The sequence below is a fragment of the Bombus terrestris genome, chromosome 15, assembly GCF_910591885.1.
Source record: "Bombus terrestris chromosome 15, iyBomTerr1.2, whole genome shotgun sequence".
Classification (NCBI taxonomy): Eukaryota; Metazoa; Arthropoda; class Insecta; order Hymenoptera; family Apidae; genus Bombus; species Bombus terrestris.
Genome location: NC_063283.1, coordinates 9,167,303 through 9,186,772, shown reverse-complemented (window position 1 = coordinate 9,186,772; position 19,470 = coordinate 9,167,303). Strand labels below are relative to the sequence as shown.

Sequence of the window (19,470 nt, the reverse complement as noted above, 5' to 3'; positions counted from 1 at the left end):
ATCTATTGTAATAAATATTATTTACAATATTAAACAATTTAAAATATAGCTTGACAGTTTTTTATATGTGTATATGTATATATGTAATTTGTAAATAATTTTAATATTCTTTTAATTATGGCCTGAAGAAACTATTGAACAGATATTAGATTGAAAAGAAAATTTATACAATTACAGAAAATATTCTGTTTTAACATCCATAAACATATACATATATTCAACGATTTGTGTAAGTAAGGAAGCATGTGCTGTTTGGTACTTAAATTGTATCAGTCAATCAATATGTAATTATACAATCTTTTAGGTGAATTTTTTTAAGATAAACATTGGAGTTCTTGGTAATAATAATTTAATATCTCCTGTCATTTGAAATTTATAACAGTTTCAATTTACCTAAATAATGAGCTACGCCTTCTATAAAATTGTTCTTCATGTATAATAGGAGTACCAGTTATGCCATATATCATGTTATCAACTATTTCACCAATAAAAGTATAACAATATAAACAACCAACTAAAATACCCCCAAGATGTCCTATAAATGAAGATTGTGGAACTAACAGATGAATTAAAATTAGTTCAACCCAAACAGCAATTTTACTGGAAACTCTAAATCCTCCAACATCCTGAATTCTATCATACTCTTCACACACTACAATTACTTTTAATGCAAATAAAATAGCAGAGAAACCAATAGCACATTGTGTATAATATCCATAATCTCCTGTTAACTGCATTAAAGCATAGCCTAATCCTGCATACATAGTACTGCATCCAAACGAAAGAATAGCTAATAGAATAACAAAATTTATTGTTCCATACATAGGTTCTAAATATGAACCTTTCAAGATCAAAGATACCATATTATAATATAAGTGCATATCTGAACCATGTTCAAAATTTGATATTAAGAAAGAATTCCAATCACGGTATTTAAATACTTTTATCGCTGATATGCATACTTCCTCTGCATTCCATGGAACTTTTATCAAACCAACATATAGTAAAACCTGTAAAACGATTACTTTTTTGCATAAAATAATAATTACTTCGATTTATCAACTTCATTCATGTAAAGATTACATTATTATTTATTCACCTGTGCAATAATTGTAATTAAAGTAGCTGGTGGAATTTTATCAATACCATAGTTTAGAGCTTGCATACATAGCAAATAAATGCCGTATTGTAAACCCTGTTGTCTTCTTTGAATAGGTCTCATGACGTATTAATTTACGAATGTAAAATATTCTTCCGTTTATAACTTGGATCATAAAGTTCAAAACACTTTGTTGTTTTTAATATAGGTTATGTTTCATATAGGTTACAACACATAAAAGCAAAATGGATAAAAATTTTACCGTATAAAATATTTCTACTGTATCACGTAACATTTATGCTTCATAATTACCAATTATAATTTATTGTTATCACTATAGTGCAATGATTTTATTAAAATCAAATACAGCACTTTGACAAACGTTTACTACGTTAGGCTGTCAAGAAATTTAGCTTATTCAACATTATTCAGCACCAACTGGAAAAATTTGTAAATTTCACCAATAAATAGATTGTGAAGATAAGAGGTCAAACCAAGAAGTTTCTTGTTTTTTCTAATTCTGCAAACTTTACATCAATTGTATGATCTTTATGATGAACTTTCTGGTTTTGAATTAGCAACAGCTCTTTGCAATCAGAATTCTGAGAATCATAATCATTCCAAACTTCGTTGATGGAGAGGTTTCAATTCGAATCCAATGTGTAAAATATATCATTTACAGTACCATAAGCATCTGAAATTTTCCTATTCATTTTTGTTTGTATCTCGTATTACATTACATGCTTTCCTCTAATATGTTGTTTTACCTACATATAAACTTACAATAGTATGTATAAATATGATGATTCAACCTTCCAAATTATATTATCTCAACATCCATTAAAAATTACTTTTGGTGAAAAAATTATGGAAGATCAGCATACTTTTTTCAATTTTGTAAAATTTATTTAAAAGGCTTTTATTTATAAAATAAATATACAAATTACATGGAACTTTGCTATTAATTTCCGTGTATTAAGTTATAAAATTAATAAATAGCAAAAAATGTGTTTTCGCATATTACAAACCGCATAATATATATGCCTAATGCATACATATATATATATAATATATATCACACGTGTATATATGTGTGTGTGTATATATATATTTATATATATATATAGCTGGTCAGCCACTTTTTTACAAATTAGTATCTAAATAAGTACTAAGATAAGTATGGTTAATAAATAGGTTGTAAATAAGATTAATAAAGAATGGTTTAGAAGACTCAATCAGCTTGAAAAACCAGGATTTGTGTGTTCTATGATGCATCTACGGCAATAACGTTTTACTGCTCGGTATCCAACCCATGTAACCCTCGGGCATTCGCCAATATTGAGCTGCCTCAATCCTCGTACGTAATACGCTAATGCTTCTAATCCAGCATCTGTGACACGCTCACAACCACATAAGGATAATTTTTTCAAATTTGGACATCCAGTAGAAAGGGCTTCAAGAGTTGCATCACCAATATCACATTTCCCTATATCAAGCGCTCTTAAACGCGGACATCCACGTGCCAAAGCTAACGTAGCACTATCACTAAGTGCTTCACAGCCACGGGCATTTAAATACCTCAATTTGTAACAGTGTCTAGCAACAACCAACAGACCAGCGTCTGACACGCGATCACATTTTCCCACTGAAAAGTAACGTAAAGATGGACCGAGACGTGCTGCCAATTCGCGTACTCCATAATCTGTGATTTTTACGCAATCAGAGACAGATAATTGACGCAAATTGCAACAATAGGAAGCAATTGCTATAAGACTGGCATCAGTTATACGCACACATCGTCGTAAATATAAACAAACAAGATGTGGCATGCGAGATAGTGTCAATACCAAGCCAGAATCTTCCATACCATGACAATCACTGAGATCTAATGATTGTAACTGTAACGTTGTTATTCGACTACACGCTCTTGTAACGCTGACACATCCTGTTAAGTCCAATTCCTTTAGATGTATGCAATTATCTAAGATAGCTGTCACATTTGTGTCTGTAACACGTCGGGAATGTCGTAAAACTAATGAAGTTAAACTTAAAAATGATAATTGGGCAAAAATCCCAGCTAAGCCAACAGCACCTTCGAGCATCAGACGACGGATATAAGTGTGGCATCCTCGTCTGGTTAAGGCATTCAAAGCAGCTGTTGCATTTTGAGGATAACGTATTTCTACTTCTTTCCAAAGAGATGGATGCCATGCTATTTCCCAAAGACGCCTGCAAGTTTGAGCAACAGAGCATAGATCTCTCGTACCAAGCCAACTAAATATCTTCAATAATAAAGTATCATCCAGTTGACACAAATCCACAACATAAATGCACTTCTGTTGTAATAAAATTTGTTGTCTAATTGGAACTGATATAACTGCTGATGAAGACGTAGAACGGCAAACATTGTTATCTAATGTATGATATCCTAGGTCAATTGCATCTGATGTTGGTCTGTATAGACCAACCTTTTGGGATGAATATGGAGTTTCTCTTTCAGAGCTGTCCTTTTCCCCAAAGGATGGAAGGAGAAGTGGACATGATCCATCCATTCCATGCTCTATTCTGAATTAAAAGAAATAACGTATCTTCAAACTGTATAGAGATCAAAGAAGTTAATTAAAATTATATTATAATTTCTTTGTTTTGTTATTTTAATATTATTCTCGAATCTATATTCTATATGTATTTTAATACTATTTACACTTCTAAATAAGACTTCAAAAAAAAATACATCGGTAAAAAATGAAAATAAGTTTTAGAAATTAAAAAAAATAGCTTTATATATAGCGTTGGGACTTAAATTTCGCGGGTATATCGATAGCTAATTAATTAGCTTATTAAGTAAATTAAATATCATAATTTAGAGCTGAGCAAATTTTAAAAAATATTTACTTACTATTATGCGACAAATAGAAAAATTAGCAACAATACGTAACATTGCGGAACAATATCGATCTATTTGGCACTGCCTCCATTTTGATCTTATATTCCAATTCTTGAACCAGCTGGAGATCGTAGCTATTTCATATAATAAAATTACAACATATTAATATTTTTTGAAATATTAATTAATGCCTGAACTTTAAAATTACTTAATTACATACTCAGAATTACAAATCGTACCTAAAATGTTAATTTCAAAATATGCTTATTTATAAGGCCCCAATATTGTCGATAAATCCCCACTTTTTAAATAGACCTTCTTAGGGTGATTTTCATCAATCAATTTTATGATATTAAACATTTTTTTATACAGTGAAAATTCAATATAAATTTTTATTATTTGCAGTTTATAATAATTTGTACTTTCCTTTATATTTCTATACTTCACTTCTTTTAAATAAATCACGATATAAAATAAAGTAAGAATGTACAAAATATGTACCATTGTAAATGTGAAATTGTACCATTAAGTTAATTTCTTATAATTGTATATGAAATGTATATTACAATTTTTATAAAATATGTACATAATATAATTATAAAATTGTATTGAAAGAAAACATCACATAATCATCGCAGGTTTAATAGGTTTAATTTCGCAATTAAAGAATTTTGTAAATCCGCCTTGAACATTTATAATTCTATACACGATTATATACTGTGTGTACATCATACATGCTTGTGCGACATGTGTACGACCATGCTTTAAATATAGCACGTACTATAAATTACATAATTTTATTGCACGTATAGGTTACTTTCAACAGTTGTTTGTTATAAAATTAAAATTAATTTAACTATAACTATTTTATCAAAATGGCTAATACTTCAGCTAATGTAGTTATGTCAAAGATCGTAAAGAACAAAAGTAATTTCGAAGATGAAGTCAAAAAAAGAAGTTTAGAAGATTAGCGAAAGATTAAAAAATTAGAAAGAGCAAGAAAAGTTACCAGCTGCTTTTCATTCAGACTGATTCATTATTTATAAAAATGTAATGTATAAGCAATGAACAACGTAGATACCATGTCTTATATAAATTAACGTATTTAATGAAACGCGAACAAAATTGTTGTATTATTTTTTACGATTTATAATTCATCATGTTCTGAATAATTTAATAAATAAATTTTTATAGCAGTTTTCAATTAGATTTTTTTAGATTAAATATAGCCTCGTTTAACAAATGTATGAATGTATTATCATATTCAAAGCTACCATATATGTAATATATATGTACTGGGTATTAGATTCAAATTTGAATTCCTATGTGACAATAACCAGTTTTAAACATAAATGTATTTAAACTCTACTTATCAATCTTTGAAGGCATAATTTTGCATTATTTGTTACTACTAAAGCAAAAGCAGTAAACAAATATGAGAAAATATTTGGAATATGGAACTTATGTATAACAAATTATGAATACAAAAAAAGATTTCAATATATAGAAGTAAATTCTATCAATTAGTTTGATTTATTTAATTCTCTATTAAAATCATTACAAAAAATATTTTATTTATATTATTAATTCAAAATGTAAAAAGAATGTATTTGATATAACAAACTCTAAACTATTGGAAGTAGTAGAAAGTTTTTTAAAGAATAACATAAAAGTAATAAGAAATAGGGGAAACAATAAGCTTATAGCTTATAGCTTATAGAAATAGCGGAAATATCCGCTAAAAATGGAGTATTTATAGAAAAATAAATATAAAGTTGGAAGAAATAATTTTCCAAATCCACTGCATCATTTGAATTCATTTGAATGTATTTAAAATATTTATTTGTTTGTAGTCCTTGGAAATTTTTTCTATATGAAAAATGAGTAAAGATAATGTAATATATTTGCTTTAAATAATAGTGGTGATTGCAGACTTTATCTACTGAATGACAAGAAGTTGTTTGTCCTAATAGTTCAATAATGCTTATTACATCTTGTTTTCAATTATATATATATATATATGTATATAGTTAGTAATTTGTATTACACAATAAGTAGAAAGCTTATTTTGTAAATGCATGCAGGATTCAATAATTTAAATAAATGTATATACGGTCAATTTAAGCGATTTATATGCAAATGTTTAATAATATAACTTTAAAAATGCAAAAAATCGTATAATGCACATAATATGCAAAAATATATAAATATCCGAAATAAAATACTCATAATATCTAGTAAATGAAATAAATCCTCATTTTTTTTAGTTCGTAAAAATATGAACTTAAATAAAATTAAGGCTATATATCTGATAATTAAATTATACAAAATATCTAATTTAACATTAATTGTTCGATAGCTCAAAAAGAAGAAGAAAAAAAACATTTTGCTATGCAATAGAATTGCAGATTGTTTCTTGGAAACAGAAATCGCTTGACTATTTTATCTTTTAGCGGAGCAAACTTTTAGGTGAGATGACTAAACGGAAGTTGGTGTCGCCACACGAACATGCTACACGAGGCATTAGAGTCGCGAATCTATAACATAAGTGACCAAGATATCTATATAGATATCGTATCTTTCTAGCACAGTGTGTACACGTTCATGCGTACACATACATTCTCATATGTACACACAGATATATATATATCTATATAGTCATACGTATATATATCACACCTAAGTGCTCTCTTGAACAAATTATGGCATTGTCTCTTATCAGGGGTAAGGGTCTACAATACGGAAATTCGCAGTTACGTTTCTTATCTTGCATTTCGACCATGAAGGTAATTATAATGTTATTTATTCCTTAATCGAATAGTATTCGTTGCTATTATTTCATTAGATAAGTAGTATATGTCTATTTTACGAAGAAATTGCCGAAACGAGAAATTTTCAGTTTGGTATTCAACATCGTAGAAGGAGAAGTGGGAGAAATACTTGATTGAGATATACAAGTTATTAATAGTTTTATTGAAAAATGTATTATAAATTTTCTCCTTTCGCTTTCTTCTTTTCTTATCGAAAGAAAACTTTCCGAGAGGAGAACGAATGAATTTGTTTTGTGAGGCTATGATTCGATATATGTACTGTGTCGTATTCTAAGATTTCTATACTTCGATACTTAATTTCTGATATCTAAATTTCCAACAGAAAGGATTGGTGCTTGGTCTATACGAAGCAGAAGATGAAAACAACGTTTCATTGACTCCCACTGCGGCTAAATATGATGAACTAGTTAAAGGAAAACTGCAAAAACATATTTTGTTGTAAGTTGGAAATTTTATTAACGATCTGTAACATATTTTGTACCGTAATCAGATCTTTTTGTATCACATATTTATGTAAAAATCTGTGTTAATATTCTTTTTACTAAACATATTTTTTTTTCATATAATATGTGAAACCAGATCATAGATGTGTGTCCATAATTCAGGTATAAGTACCGTATACCTAAGATTGATCCGCTTTCCTTCAAATCAAGCAAGTACTTTTATCAATTCATGATAAATCAAATGTAAATAATAAATGACATTGATTTATGATAAGTGACCATGCAAAGTATAGTTTTACATATTATTATTTCTATAGTTTTGTTTTGCATATCATATGGATTAACATTAATGAATATTAAATCTTTTATTCATAGTTCCAGCCTGAAACAATTGTCATAATGCTGCCTGAGCTTTTATATATAATATTCAGAATTGCTTTTCCTTTGTTCTTTTGAAAAGTTTACATAAAGTATTTTCTTTTAACAAAATTGAATTTAAATGAAATTTATGTCTTATGAGCTCACTGGCATTATTTTCATTGTTTCAGGAGAGACTAGACTGAGAGACGATATTGTACGCATGATATGAAGCAAAACTCGCTGCACAGAAGGAGTTACCAGACACATATTTTGTTATATAAAAAATTTTAACAGTATATTATTTGTAAAGCAATTATTTCTATAGATCGGTTATTAATCAAGTAAAATCATCTATTGGAAGAGCTCATACAAAACTTTAAAAAGTATGAGATTTAAAAAAGCAGATTAAAATTACCAGATGTATCTGAAAATAATTAAATGTATTCTAAGAAATATTATTCAATTGAGGGAAAAAATGTCAGCTATCAATGATAGTAATTTGGGAAATGATATTCCTGGAAGCAGCGGAGGTGTAGGTGAATGTAGTGGTAGAATGAGTAAACAAAATCACTCAGCAAATGTTCTCCATAGAATTAGTGGTACACTTGAAGATAAAAATAATGATTATCTATGTCCTATTTGTCTTGAAGTAATTGATGAAGCTCATATCACACGTTGTGGTCATACATTTTGTTATCGTTGTATAATAAAATCTTTGGAAGCCAATGGCCGTTGTCCAAAGTGTAGCTATGCGTTAACTCAACAAGATATTTTTCCAAACTTTCTATTACATGAATTGATATCAAAATATAAAACTAGAATTAAGGGTCTTGCTGAATTAGGATCTTCTTATGCAGCTGATGGTAGACACAGAGTAGTAGGTACAGATTTACCTGTACCACCACATGATGGTTTAAGAGATATTATAGCTGCGGAAAGTGCTAATCTAACATTACCAGATGTAAATGTAATGCTAGAAGTACTAACACAAAGAAAACATTTACTGGAAGCAGAAACATGTACAGCACAAAATAAATTGCTACATGAATTTTTGAAGCATCTATTGCAGCAAAAAGAAGAACAAAAGAATCAGTTACAAAAAGAGATAGCATTGATTAAGAAGGATATGGAAGAAGTTGAGAATATTCTAAGAGATGTTCAAAATAAATGTCCTAAAGTAGAAGATTTGAAAAAATCCAGTGAGAATGATACTGCACAGGTATCAGCTATAAGAAAAGAAATGATTGGTCTTATAGATATAATTGATTCAAACATGGTAAAACCAAATGAAAAAGCAAGTGTTGTTGGAAGTGAAACCTTTATTAATCCTACAGGAAGTAAAAAACAAAATGATTATGCAGTAGGATCTACTTTAGCTGTACGTAGAAAGAGGATGCATGCTCATTTTGATGATTTTGTTCAATGCTATTTCGATTCTCGTGCTAAGGAACTACTCCTTGGCCATAAATCTCACAGTCAAAGTGATTCATGGCAAGGTACTAGTTCAGGACTTGATGTTTTTAGAGAAAACCTTGTTAAATTCTCTAGATATAAAGCATTACGTCCATTAGCGACTTTGAATTATTCGTCAGATATTTTTAATAATTCCACTATTGTTTCAAGCATTGAATTCGATAAAGATAATGAATTTTTTGCTATAGCTGGAGTTACAAAACGTATAAAAGTATTTGATTATAGTGCTGTAATAAGAGACACTGTAGATATACATTACCCCTGTGTTGAAATGGTATCTAGCTCCAAAATATCATGTGTTTCATGGAATTCCTTTCATAAAGGAATGCTAGCATCATCTGATTATGAAGGAATTGTAACAGTATGGGATGCTGCAACTTGTCAGAGAACTAAAACATTTCAAGAACATGAAAAGAGATGTTGGTCTGTTGATTTTAATGATGTAGATACTAAACTTATAGCATCAGGGTCAGATGATGCTAGAGTGAAGTTATGGTCTTTGAACAATGATCATTCCGTGGCTTCTTTAGAAGCAAAAGCTAATGTGTGTTGTGTAAAATTTAACCCACGTAGTTCATGTCACTTGGCATTTGGATCTGCAGACCATTGTGTCCATTATTATGATTTACGTAATATGAAGGAAGCACTCTGTATTTTTAAAGGCCACCGTAAAGCTGTTTCATATGTTAAATTCATTAACAAAGAAGAAATAGTATCTGCAAGCACGGATTCGCAATTAAAAATGTGGAATATCAATAATCCACATTGTCTACGTTCATTCGTCGGACATGTAAACGAGAAGAATTTTATAGGTCTCACTACCGACGGTGATTATGTAGCATGTGGGTCAGAAAATAATGCACTTTATGTGTACTACAAAGGACTTTCCAAACAATTGTTCTCATATAAATTTGATGCTGTTCGAAGTATATTAGAAATACAAGAAAGAAGAGAAGAAGATCTGAATGAATTTGTGTCTGCAGTTTGCTGGAAACAAATGTCCAATGTTGTGGTAGCTGCAAATTCTCAAGGGACTATTAAAATATTAGAATTAATTTAAAATTAGTTATGAGTTCTATGATCTTTAGCATATATATATATTTTGAAATTTATTCAATTAAGTGCTCAGACACAAATAACAACGAGAAGTGGAAATTTATTCTAAATGTTATAGTAATTTGTTGTAAGCAAAATTGAGAAAACTTCTACATATAGAAATTGTTAGAGACTGACTTATTTGAGAAAGTAATACTCTGAATATCAAGCAGCACAAATACTTTTTTCTCATTATATTTTTATTAAACATATGGGTACTTGTATTACACTTATTTAATTGTTTTGCAGTTTAGATATATTTTAACAATAGACTGAATTTTAATATTAAATAGTTCATATAAATATATTAATGATATACGCGTGCATCTAATAATTTTTATTATAGAAAATGGCCTTCTAAAATGTTATACAATTTAGTTATGTTTTATATTTTCTTAAATTAATGTATTTGCACAGTAATTATTAGCACAATTCTAGTGCAATAAAACATTTTTATTAGGTGAATTTCATTACCATTATATTATTATTAACCGCATTTTTTCATTTTTTGTTTTTGGCCATAATTAATCTTATATAATAATAATATTTGTTTATAATTAAATCTTATAAGTTATCTAATATTTAATATAGATTTTGTTAGCTTGATAAATATGATTTATGAATGTTAAATAAAATATAAAATTTCATTATTCTAAACAATTTACGATGTGGAAAATATTTTTGTGACTTGTAATGATATGTAAAAAGGAAAAATATTTTAAATCGTTTATAATAATCGTCACATAAGAATGTAATCTTGATCACATGCAGTGTGATTCTTATAATAAATCTTGCCAAAGTAGCCTAATAGATTATTAAATTCAGAACAGTAGAAATGTATAAGTTGATATCACAAACAATGTTAATACTATCTGTTCAATTCAATTTAATGTGTGCCAAGAACATCACATCAGTAAAGAAGTAGTAAATGTGCTTGAATTGCATTAAGTTCCTACTATCAGTGTTACAATCACTGTTTTTATATATTAGTATCAGAGCTAAGGAAAGACAGAATTTATGATGAAAAGTAGTAGATTGTTAATATTTTTTAATTATAAAGGCATGTTCATTATTTTAGAAATAAATAAATTATACATAGTTACAATTAATAATTTCCGCAAAAAAATAATATCAATTATTTGATGTAATAATTCTATTGAAGAAAGAAGAAAAATTTATTTTCTATTAAATGCTATTTTACTTAGCTCTGAATAGTATGTTTTAAGTAAATCTATAACATGGCTTATATTTCTAAATATCAATGTGTCAATTTTTAATAGTTTCTTTACAATTTACATAATAATATTTAAGCAAACGATGTTACAAATATGAAACCCCATGGAAAATCTACATACTTAAATCTGTATATATACATAAATGAAGAATCAAATTTTGGTAATAAGAACATAGTGTTACACTGTACTGCATTAGATTCGAAGATAATTCTTTACTGTTGTAAATTCTTATTAATATCAAAATACATTTGAAATAATTGTCATGCCTACCATTAATGTATTATGAGTGCAAATCAATTGTCTACACTATAGATCAGAGAATATAGTTGTGAGTTAATACATAGTTATAATATCATGAAAAATAATTGTAATTTTAATCCAATTAATAATTAGAATGATTATTAGAGACATTAGAATAATTTTAAAGGACTATGTTCTAGGATATATACACATATATATACACATGTATATATATGTGTGTATATATATATATATATATGTAAAGAATAGTATATTTTCAGATTGTATTTTAAAATTGCAGATGCTCTAGCATGTGCTAATAGATGTCCAAGATGCCTAGAATTATTGTAAGAAATAAATTCATGAACTTGTGTCTCAGTATGTTCTTCAAAAATTTTTTTAATTTCATATATACATTCCCCCTCTTGTCTTAATAATATATATTTTATTGGATAAATCATTTTAAATAATATTTCAATACTTGTACCACTTCAGAGCAGGTCCAAAAATTCCCAAAGGTCATGCTAGAATATTTTGGGGTTTGGATGAGAAGGATTACGTTGGAATTGCAGTTGTTGGTCTTGGAAAAAAGAATCTTGGCATTAATCAGCTTGAAGAAATACATGAGGGAAAAGAAAACATACGTATAGCTGCAGCAGGTAAATATTCTTTATATAAAAATCAATGTGTTTACATACAGCAATATGAACATCCTTTTCATTATACCTTAATAATAATGTTATAATGCTACATTAGCTGGATGTCGTGCATTGGATGCGGTTGAAATAAAAGACATACATCTAGAAACATTAGGAGATGCTGAGGCTGCAGCAGAAGGAGCTACATTATCAACATGGTTCTATCAAGGCTCAAAAAATAAGGAAAAACAAAAAATTCTTCCAAAAGTTTCGTTATATGGTCAAGAAGGAGAGTAAGTAATACATTCTTTCTTTTTCTTTTTGTATATTTATTTATATTATGGTAGTGTAAAGAAAATTATTTTTTCAAGGGAACAGTGGCGTATTGGGAGTATTAAAGCTCAAGCTCAAAATTGGGCACGCCATTTAGCAGATACACCAGCCAATTTAATGACACCTACAATATTTTCGGAAGAAGTACAGACAGTTCTCACTAAATTAGGAATTACTGTAAAAGTTCATAATAAAGAATGGGCAGAACAGAAAAAGATGGGTTCTTTCCTTAGCGTATCTCATGGTAGTTGTGAGCCACCGAAGTTCGTTGAAATTTACTACAAAGGTGCTGATGATAATTCCCAACCAATTGCGTTCGTTGGAAAAGGTGTTACTTTCGATGCTGGCGGTATCAGTCTTAAGGTAAAGTAATTGTAAATTTATACATTTACTGTAAATAACATTATATAACTTTAGCCTCCAGCTGATATGGACGAAATGCGTGCTGATATGACTGGTGCTGCATGTGTAGTAGCTGCTATTCGAGCTGCTGCTGAACTTAAATTAAAATTGAATCTTATTGGTTTGATACCACTTACTGAAAATTTGCCATCTGGAACTGCGACTAAACCAGGAGATGTTGTAGTTGCAATGAACGGGAAGAGTATTATCGTAGATAACACTGATGCGGAAGGCAGACTTATTCTTGCGGATGCACTTTGTTATGCTCAAGAATTTAATCCAAGGTAACTGTTGCATCAATTGGGAAATATATAACAACTGATACAGTAGTATAGATATTCTTATTAAATACTTTTCATATACAGTTTTATCTTGGATCTTGCAACACTAACTGGTGCGATGAGAATTGCTTTAGGAGGAGCAGCAACTGGAGTTTTCACAAACAATAGCTCACTGTTTGAAAAACTAAGAAATGCAGGCACTCTTACTGGTGATAGAGTATGGAGATTTCCACTTTGGCAGCATTTCACAGATGAAATGACAAGTAAGAAAATAATTCAATTAATCAATATTTTTAACTTTGAAGAGTAATATATTGAATAATATGGTACCAATTGCAGAAAAAGTTAAATCAGCTGATATAAGAAATGTTGCGAGAACGAAAGGTGGTGGTTCATGTACAGCCGCTGCTTTCCTACATGAATTCATCTCGAACAATACACCATGGATGCATTTAGATATTGCAGGAGTAATGGGCCCTGGACCTGATAAGTTACCATATGTACCAGCTGGAATGGCAGGTCGTCCGACCCGCACGCTGATCCAGTTTTTGCAGGCATTGTGTTAAAATTTACAACTATTTTAAGTTGTATGATGCAAGTTTATCTATTTTTATATATACGTATACATATATGTATACACGCATGTATATATATGTATATATAACTTTGTTCTATATATACATACACATATACACATTATTATATATATACATATATTTTATCCATGCTTACCTCCCGTTTGACATTCTGACATTTATACAAAATGACTAAAGTCGATACAACGAATTAAGTACATGCATCGGAATGTACAGAGTTATCCACTTATCTTGGAACCCGTGCTCGTGAGAATATATAAGAATGGTAACAGTGTAACATATACGTTTACTACTACAGTCAAATATTGCTCACAATCTACAAGCTGTTGCTAGAAGTACTTTAAATTTGACATTACAATAAAGACGGTTGCTGAGAAAGCAAGTGTCGCATTTTTGTCTGACGATTTCATGTCTCTATGCGCCCCTGAAAACTTCGAAGCAAGCAAACGTATTCACTTCTGTCTCACATGTAATCAATTTTCTTTCTTTTTTTTTTTTTTTGACAACTGATATCTCTAATTATGCTTACCTGAAATTTAACTGAAATGTAATTTTTTTACTTAAAATTGTATTCATCTGCCATCAATTTCATCTAACATAAACAACTTCCAATTCAGGCATTGCTGCGAGGGTTTAATTTCTATTTTTTTTAAATACTCAGTCTAAATATGAATTGCGTAGGGTGTTTTGTTGTATCTAAATCACTCACTTTATTCTTATATTCGACAGCAGAAAAATTAAATATTAGACAGCGATCGTTTTCTCCTTATTGTGACGCCAAGTTTGAAATCCTTCGGCGATTACCAAACTGCATTGTCTCTCGTCTAATTATACTTCTAGCAACAGTTCATAGGTGGCGAGCGACATTTGATTGTATTAGTAAGTATATATATATAATGTTGCCATTCTCATATGTTCTCGCGAACGCGGGTTCCAACATAAGAGAATAACGTTCCATAAGAAAATCGAATCACATGCCATTTATAAAATTCGTAGTCATTGTATTTGTGTACAGAATTATATCTTTACAGTACAGCAATACCTAGTACAAATATGGTGAATCTTCTTTTGTACAGCTTGTTTTATTCACATTATATAAGGTGTGTTACATTTACTGAAACAATTAAAGACAGTGTCAGTGACTATCAATAAAGGAATAGGAAAGATTTAACAATATCAAAAAGGTCTGATTGTACGACGTCGTATAGAATAGAATACAATATACTAAATTTGTACAAAGTATAGCTTAATATAATAGAGATATATCTATGGGAGGTATATTAAATTTTGGGCAATTTATACTTTATTTGTGTTGCATTTAAAATACATAATTTTGATCAATATCGTGTAAACTATTACACGTAATTTGTAAGGGTGTTAATAACTATTTGAACTTAATATAATAAAATACAATATGACTTATTGTATGAAAAGTCGTACTTCTAATTTTATGTACATGTAAAATTTATGTTAACGCTTTGACCATTGCAATTTTCTTATGTACAGTTTCTGCTGCTCATCCCCCTTGAACAGTTTAAAAGGACATATGTACTGATTATTTTATTTCATAAATACACCATGTGTTCTTTATGTAATTGTCCAGTTATTATTACATAAAGAGAAAATATAAAATACCAAAGTAAAAAGTCAGCAATTTACAGAATGAACACAAAATATTTTTCCAGAAATAACTGAATGGTATTATATGTTCATTATTTATACTGATATACGATTTAATAAAACTGGCATTATTTAATTATCATTTTTTAATTAAAATCCTGTTTTTTAAATAATTAATTAAGATGCATTACGCATATTTTTTAATGTACATATTTATATAACCATATTATAAAATTGCGTACTAAACATTAACTTAACAAAACGCTCCGCCCTTTTACTAAAGATAGTATAAACCTATACGATCAAAAACAGTTTTCTGCGACCGCAATAATTTTAGTTATAGGAACGATATCTTACAATAACAAATTAATTTGTTGTAAATATATTCATGTACAAGATGGTGGAGGTTGCTGCTGTGGAGAGGGAAGGGGCGCTGCCGCAGCAGCTGCAACTGCGGCAGCAGCAGCATACGACGACGGGTCCGAAGTATCGAGTAGTGGTGGTGGCGGAGGTAAACTGCCTCCTCCGCCTCGTCCTCTTCCTCGGCCTTTTCCTCGACCCCGACCCCGGCCCCTCCCCCTTCCGCGTCAACTCCGCCTTTCGGGCATTCCTATATTGCTCGTTGTCTTTTCCAGGAAAGCGAGAGGACCCTGGAGAGCACTACTTCCTACACCTGCGACAGGAAATCCACCCCGTGTACCAGTCACACTTACTCCTCCTTGTGTCATGAACATTCCTTGTTGTCCAACTGAGACCCCAACTCCTTGAAGACCCGATGTCGGAGGTGCACCAGACCCTTGTTGTACCTGCAATTATACGTCACATATATATTCTATCATTATATTTTTATCAATATACATTTGATATAAACAATTTTTTGAACATAAATTTTATTGTATCATAGAAAATGATGCTAAATAAAAACTAAGCATTTAGGAGGACCAAAGATAGCAGTGAAATGGTTAAAAGATGAAAATCTTAGAAATGCTGTACACAAATGAAACACACATGCAATATACTTGAATATGTAAGTCTATAGTGAAATTAAGAGTTCCGATCCTTACAAGCCAGTAGGATGTATTAGGAACAGTAATTAGGGAAATGAAAGAAAGCACAATGTTTTTTGCCATGAATAGAGATTTATTCTGCAAACATCTACTTGCATGTAAAAACATAAGTAAAATGGCATAATCTTTTTTCGCTTTTATGAATAGCTGCAATATTTTAATTCAATACTGTCTAAACATTATATTAAAAAAGTACATGTCAATTCATAAAATTTTTAAGAATAAATAAAATAAATTTTTTGACATGTAATTTTCATAATTTACTATAAATGAAGTTTTTATATGTCTTTCCTTAGTAGCTCTTACATTGATGCAAAATACATGCATACATGTTTACATGCAGAAGATATTCATTGTATTATAAACAAGGAAATTTATAAATATTGAAAAATATGTCAAATTTATAACAATTTTCAATATGTGACATAAATAATTATAGTATGTTAATTAAGAAAATATATAAACAGATGTGTACATATTTGTGGGGTATATAGTTTAATTTTGAATAATTATGAAATGATATACTTTTGAAATATCACTACCTGTTCCTAATATGTTTAAAGGTAGTAGGGATTATTAGGTGTGCTATTAATGTTAAGCAAAAGTAATATGCTTATTTTTCTTTTATTATTGCCATTATCAGATTTATTATATCAGTTTTTGGCTAAATATTTGTACACATTTTAATAGCAATTATTTTGGCACCATTTTACAACATATTTATGTAAGTGTATCTATTTAATACTTTCCTTTCTTATAAATGAAATTTATGTTTTTGTAATTTTATATCGCAGCTACTAAAAGCACTTCAAGTTTTTAGTTTTTACATATTACATTTCTGTCGATAGGAATTATATAAGGCACTGATTATATGCAACACTGGTACACGTTGCCTTTGTGCAATAGGACTGAATGGTTTTATGTCCTGAATAGCTGTTACTTCAAAAAAAAGAGCAAAAATAGTTTCTAAAATTCTGATAAGTATTTCAATCACAAAAAGATTACTTCATAATTTAATCTATTTATATACATTTTATCATTCACACACACATGCATACACACCGATACATACAATCATCCAACATTAATATTCATTCAGTTTTAAATTGTAACAAATAATATAGAAATCTAGTAATAATAAATATACCATTTTGAAATGAGAACATTACGGTGAGTATAAATAAGCTTGTGATATACGTGTATGTGTAACTGAAATACTTTGTATAAACAAATTCAATAATTTACAGTATTGATAATGTTTGAATTCTTTTTACAACTAAAGTGAGACAGATCTTAAAGACTGATGATTTAAGATGTAACTTCTAAATATAACTGCTACAGCAAAAGTAGCTTCTGTAAATATACAATTTTCGCTGCCGCACATTTTTTCTTTTTAAATTGCATGTGATATTTTAAAAAAAATTTTTCAACGTTAATTTTAGACAGCTGCCTGAATACAGGAGTTTCAGCTTTGCTCGTAACGGTATTACTTAAATACCTGTTGCTGATGAAGTTGTTGCTGTTGCATTTGATGTTGTTGTAGATGTTGCAACTGTTGTTGTTGCTGTTGGAGTTGCTGCTGATGCTGTAACATTTGCTGTTGTTGTTGCATCGTTGCATTTCCACCTCCATTGGCACTTTGTTGGTTCTGTCCAGTTTGAGTACCATTCGGTAAACCTAAAGTGCGTTAAAATTATTTACTATATTATCATTTCTTAACATTTTTTTATGATTCTTACCATTAGGTGCTGGACCTTGAGCTGGAGACTTTGCCCAGCCTTGTAAATCTGCTAATAAATTCTGCCATACTGTAATTTTTTCATAATGCTTTTTTATGAGATCTTCTTTACGTGCTAATTCTACTCTAAGATCATTGATATCCTCTTTTATTACTAATTCTGGTTTCAATGCAGACAACAAAAATCGTTTCTGCAGAAAAAAAGCTTCCATCTGTCTTGCCAGATCTATAAATCTTAGCGTGACCTGTTCCACTTCACTACGTGCTTCTTCTTTATCCACAGTCAAACCACCTGACACTCCAATTCCATTGTTTCCTAACCCTTCGTCTTTCGTTATTAATATACTCAAACATTGCTGCAAAGTGTATTTTATGTTAAAACAAAACGAATGAAAGAAAAAAAAATCTGTCCTTTTGCCAAAATATCGTTTTAAAAAATTATATTAAAATATATTACTTATATCATACCTGAAATGCTTCCTCAAATTCGTCGATGAGATTACCGTTACCGTTAGTGGGTGTCGCCATTATACTCGAAGTACTTATATATAAATATAATTTATCGTCAATTATAATTAATTAATTTTTAGGGTACGTCCATTATAAATATTTGAAATATGTACAATTAAGAAGTCCATGATAGATATGCACATGTGTCAAGCAAATAAATATAATAAGACTCCATAATTAAGTAAAATTTCACGCACAACTGTTAATAAATATTACATTCGGCACAGAAAGTTCTTGATAATTTTTTCAATTTTAAATCGAAATATTGAGAATAACGAAACATGTTACTAAATTTGTCGATCACTCATCTTATACACTTGTTTACCATGCATTTACATCTACCACGTTAGTCAAAGCAAGTTAAAGTAACATTTCAAGTACGCGATAATCGATATATCTCGATTTCGGTAATTCATCAGTAATTTCATTACATATTACATTTTTCACTTTTTTATAAGTATTTTATTGGTTATCAATGGTTAGCTATATTTATCAATAAATTTACAACATCGGTTTTGTATAAATTTAATTGAAAAATACAAGCAACAAAAACCTATTTTACGTATATATAAATAATATTACACAAACATAAATTTATGAATGACTTTCACTTTTTAATTAA

At 29.4% G+C, this 19,470-nt stretch overlaps 4 protein-coding genes across 6 annotated transcripts; 1 reads left to right on the top strand and 3 right to left on the bottom strand.

Annotated features, from left to right (window-relative positions):
* Nucleotides 1-326: 326 nt before the first annotated feature.
* LOC100643504 (rhomboid-related protein 4) lies at nt 327-1,696 on the bottom strand. Its single transcript, XM_012317102.3, has 3 exons — nt 1,412-1,696; nt 1,100-1,287; nt 327-1,010 (listed from the first exon to the last, which is right to left on the bottom strand). The coding sequence occupies exons 2-3, from the start codon at nt 1,220-1,222 to the stop codon at nt 390-392; spliced, it is 744 nt and encodes a 247-aa protein (XP_012172492.1). The 5' UTR covers nt 1,223-1,287; nt 1,412-1,696; the 3' UTR covers nt 327-389.
* A 557-nt stretch (nt 1,697-2,253) lies between these two features.
* LOC100643628 (F-box/LRR-repeat protein 7) lies at nt 2,254-4,339 on the bottom strand. Of its 2 annotated transcripts, XM_012317105.3 has the most exons (4): nt 4,226-4,339; nt 3,999-4,120; nt 3,192-3,664; nt 2,254-3,104 (listed from the first exon to the last, which is right to left on the bottom strand). In XM_012317105.3, the coding sequence occupies exons 3-4, from the start codon at nt 3,649-3,651 to the stop codon at nt 2,335-2,337; spliced, it is 1,230 nt and encodes a 409-aa protein (XP_012172495.1). In that variant the 5' UTR covers nt 3,652-3,664; nt 3,999-4,120; nt 4,226-4,339; the 3' UTR covers nt 2,254-2,334. The 2 variants fall into 2 exon arrangements, with proteins under 2 accessions (XP_012172495.1, XP_003401320.1); XM_003401272.4 differs by having other exon boundaries at nt 2,254-3,664.
* Nucleotides 4,340-6,628: 2,289 nt separating this feature from the next.
* On the top strand, nt 6,629-15,669 carry LOC100643745 (E3 ubiquitin-protein ligase COP1). 2 transcript variants are annotated; one of them, XM_003401273.4, is made up of 8 exons: nt 6,629-6,772; nt 7,140-7,255; nt 12,159-12,322; nt 12,420-12,594; nt 12,673-12,997; nt 13,052-13,320; nt 13,402-13,580; nt 13,657-15,669. In XM_003401273.4, exons 1-8 carry the CDS (start codon nt 6,689-6,691, stop codon nt 13,881-13,883), a joined length of 1,539 nt encoding a protein of 512 aa, XP_003401321.1. In that variant the 5' UTR covers nt 6,629-6,688; the 3' UTR covers nt 13,884-15,669. The 2 variants fall into 2 exon arrangements, with proteins under 2 accessions (XP_003401321.1, XP_020722694.1); XM_020867035.2 differs by lacking the exons at nt 12,420-12,594; nt 12,673-12,997; nt 13,052-13,320; nt 13,402-13,580; nt 13,657-15,669 and having other exon boundaries at nt 6,746-6,772; nt 7,809-12,240.
* Nucleotides 14,977-19,215, bottom strand: LOC100643863 (mediator of RNA polymerase II transcription subunit 28). The gene is made up of 4 exons (XM_003401274.4): nt 18,807-19,215; nt 18,340-18,694; nt 18,099-18,277; nt 14,977-16,339 (listed from the first exon to the last, which is right to left on the bottom strand). Exons 1-4 carry the CDS (start codon nt 18,864-18,866, stop codon nt 16,121-16,123), a joined length of 813 nt encoding a protein of 270 aa, XP_003401322.1. The 5' UTR covers nt 18,867-19,215; the 3' UTR covers nt 14,977-16,120.
* Nucleotides 19,216-19,470: the final 255 nt, after the last annotated feature.

Coding starts and splice junctions, on each gene's coding strand:
- LOC100643504 (XM_012317102.3), bottom strand. CDS start 1,222: ATGAGACCTATTCAAAGAAGACAACAGGGTTTACAATACGGCATTTAT. Junction 1,011..1,099: donor TAATTACAATTATTGCACAG/GTGAATAAATAA, acceptor ATCGTTTTACAG/GTTTTACTATATGTTGGTTT.
- LOC100643628 (XM_003401272.4), bottom strand. CDS start 3,651: ATGGATGGATCATGTCCACTTCTCCTTCCATCCTTTGGGGAAAAGGAC.
- LOC100643745 (XM_020867035.2), top strand. CDS start 8,039: ATGTATCTGAAAATAATTAAATGTATTCTAAGAAATATTATTCAATTG.
- LOC100643863 (XM_003401274.4), bottom strand. CDS start 18,866: ATGGCGACACCCACTAACGGTAACGGTAATCTCATCGACGAATTTGAG. Junction 18,278..18,339: donor TCAAGGTCCAGCACCTAATG/GTAAGAATCATA, acceptor AACGCACTTTAG/GTTTACCGAATGGTACTCAA. Junction 16,340..18,098: donor AACAACTTCATCAGCAACAG/GTATTTAAGTAA, acceptor GTATAATTGCAG/GTACAACAAGGGTCTGGTGC.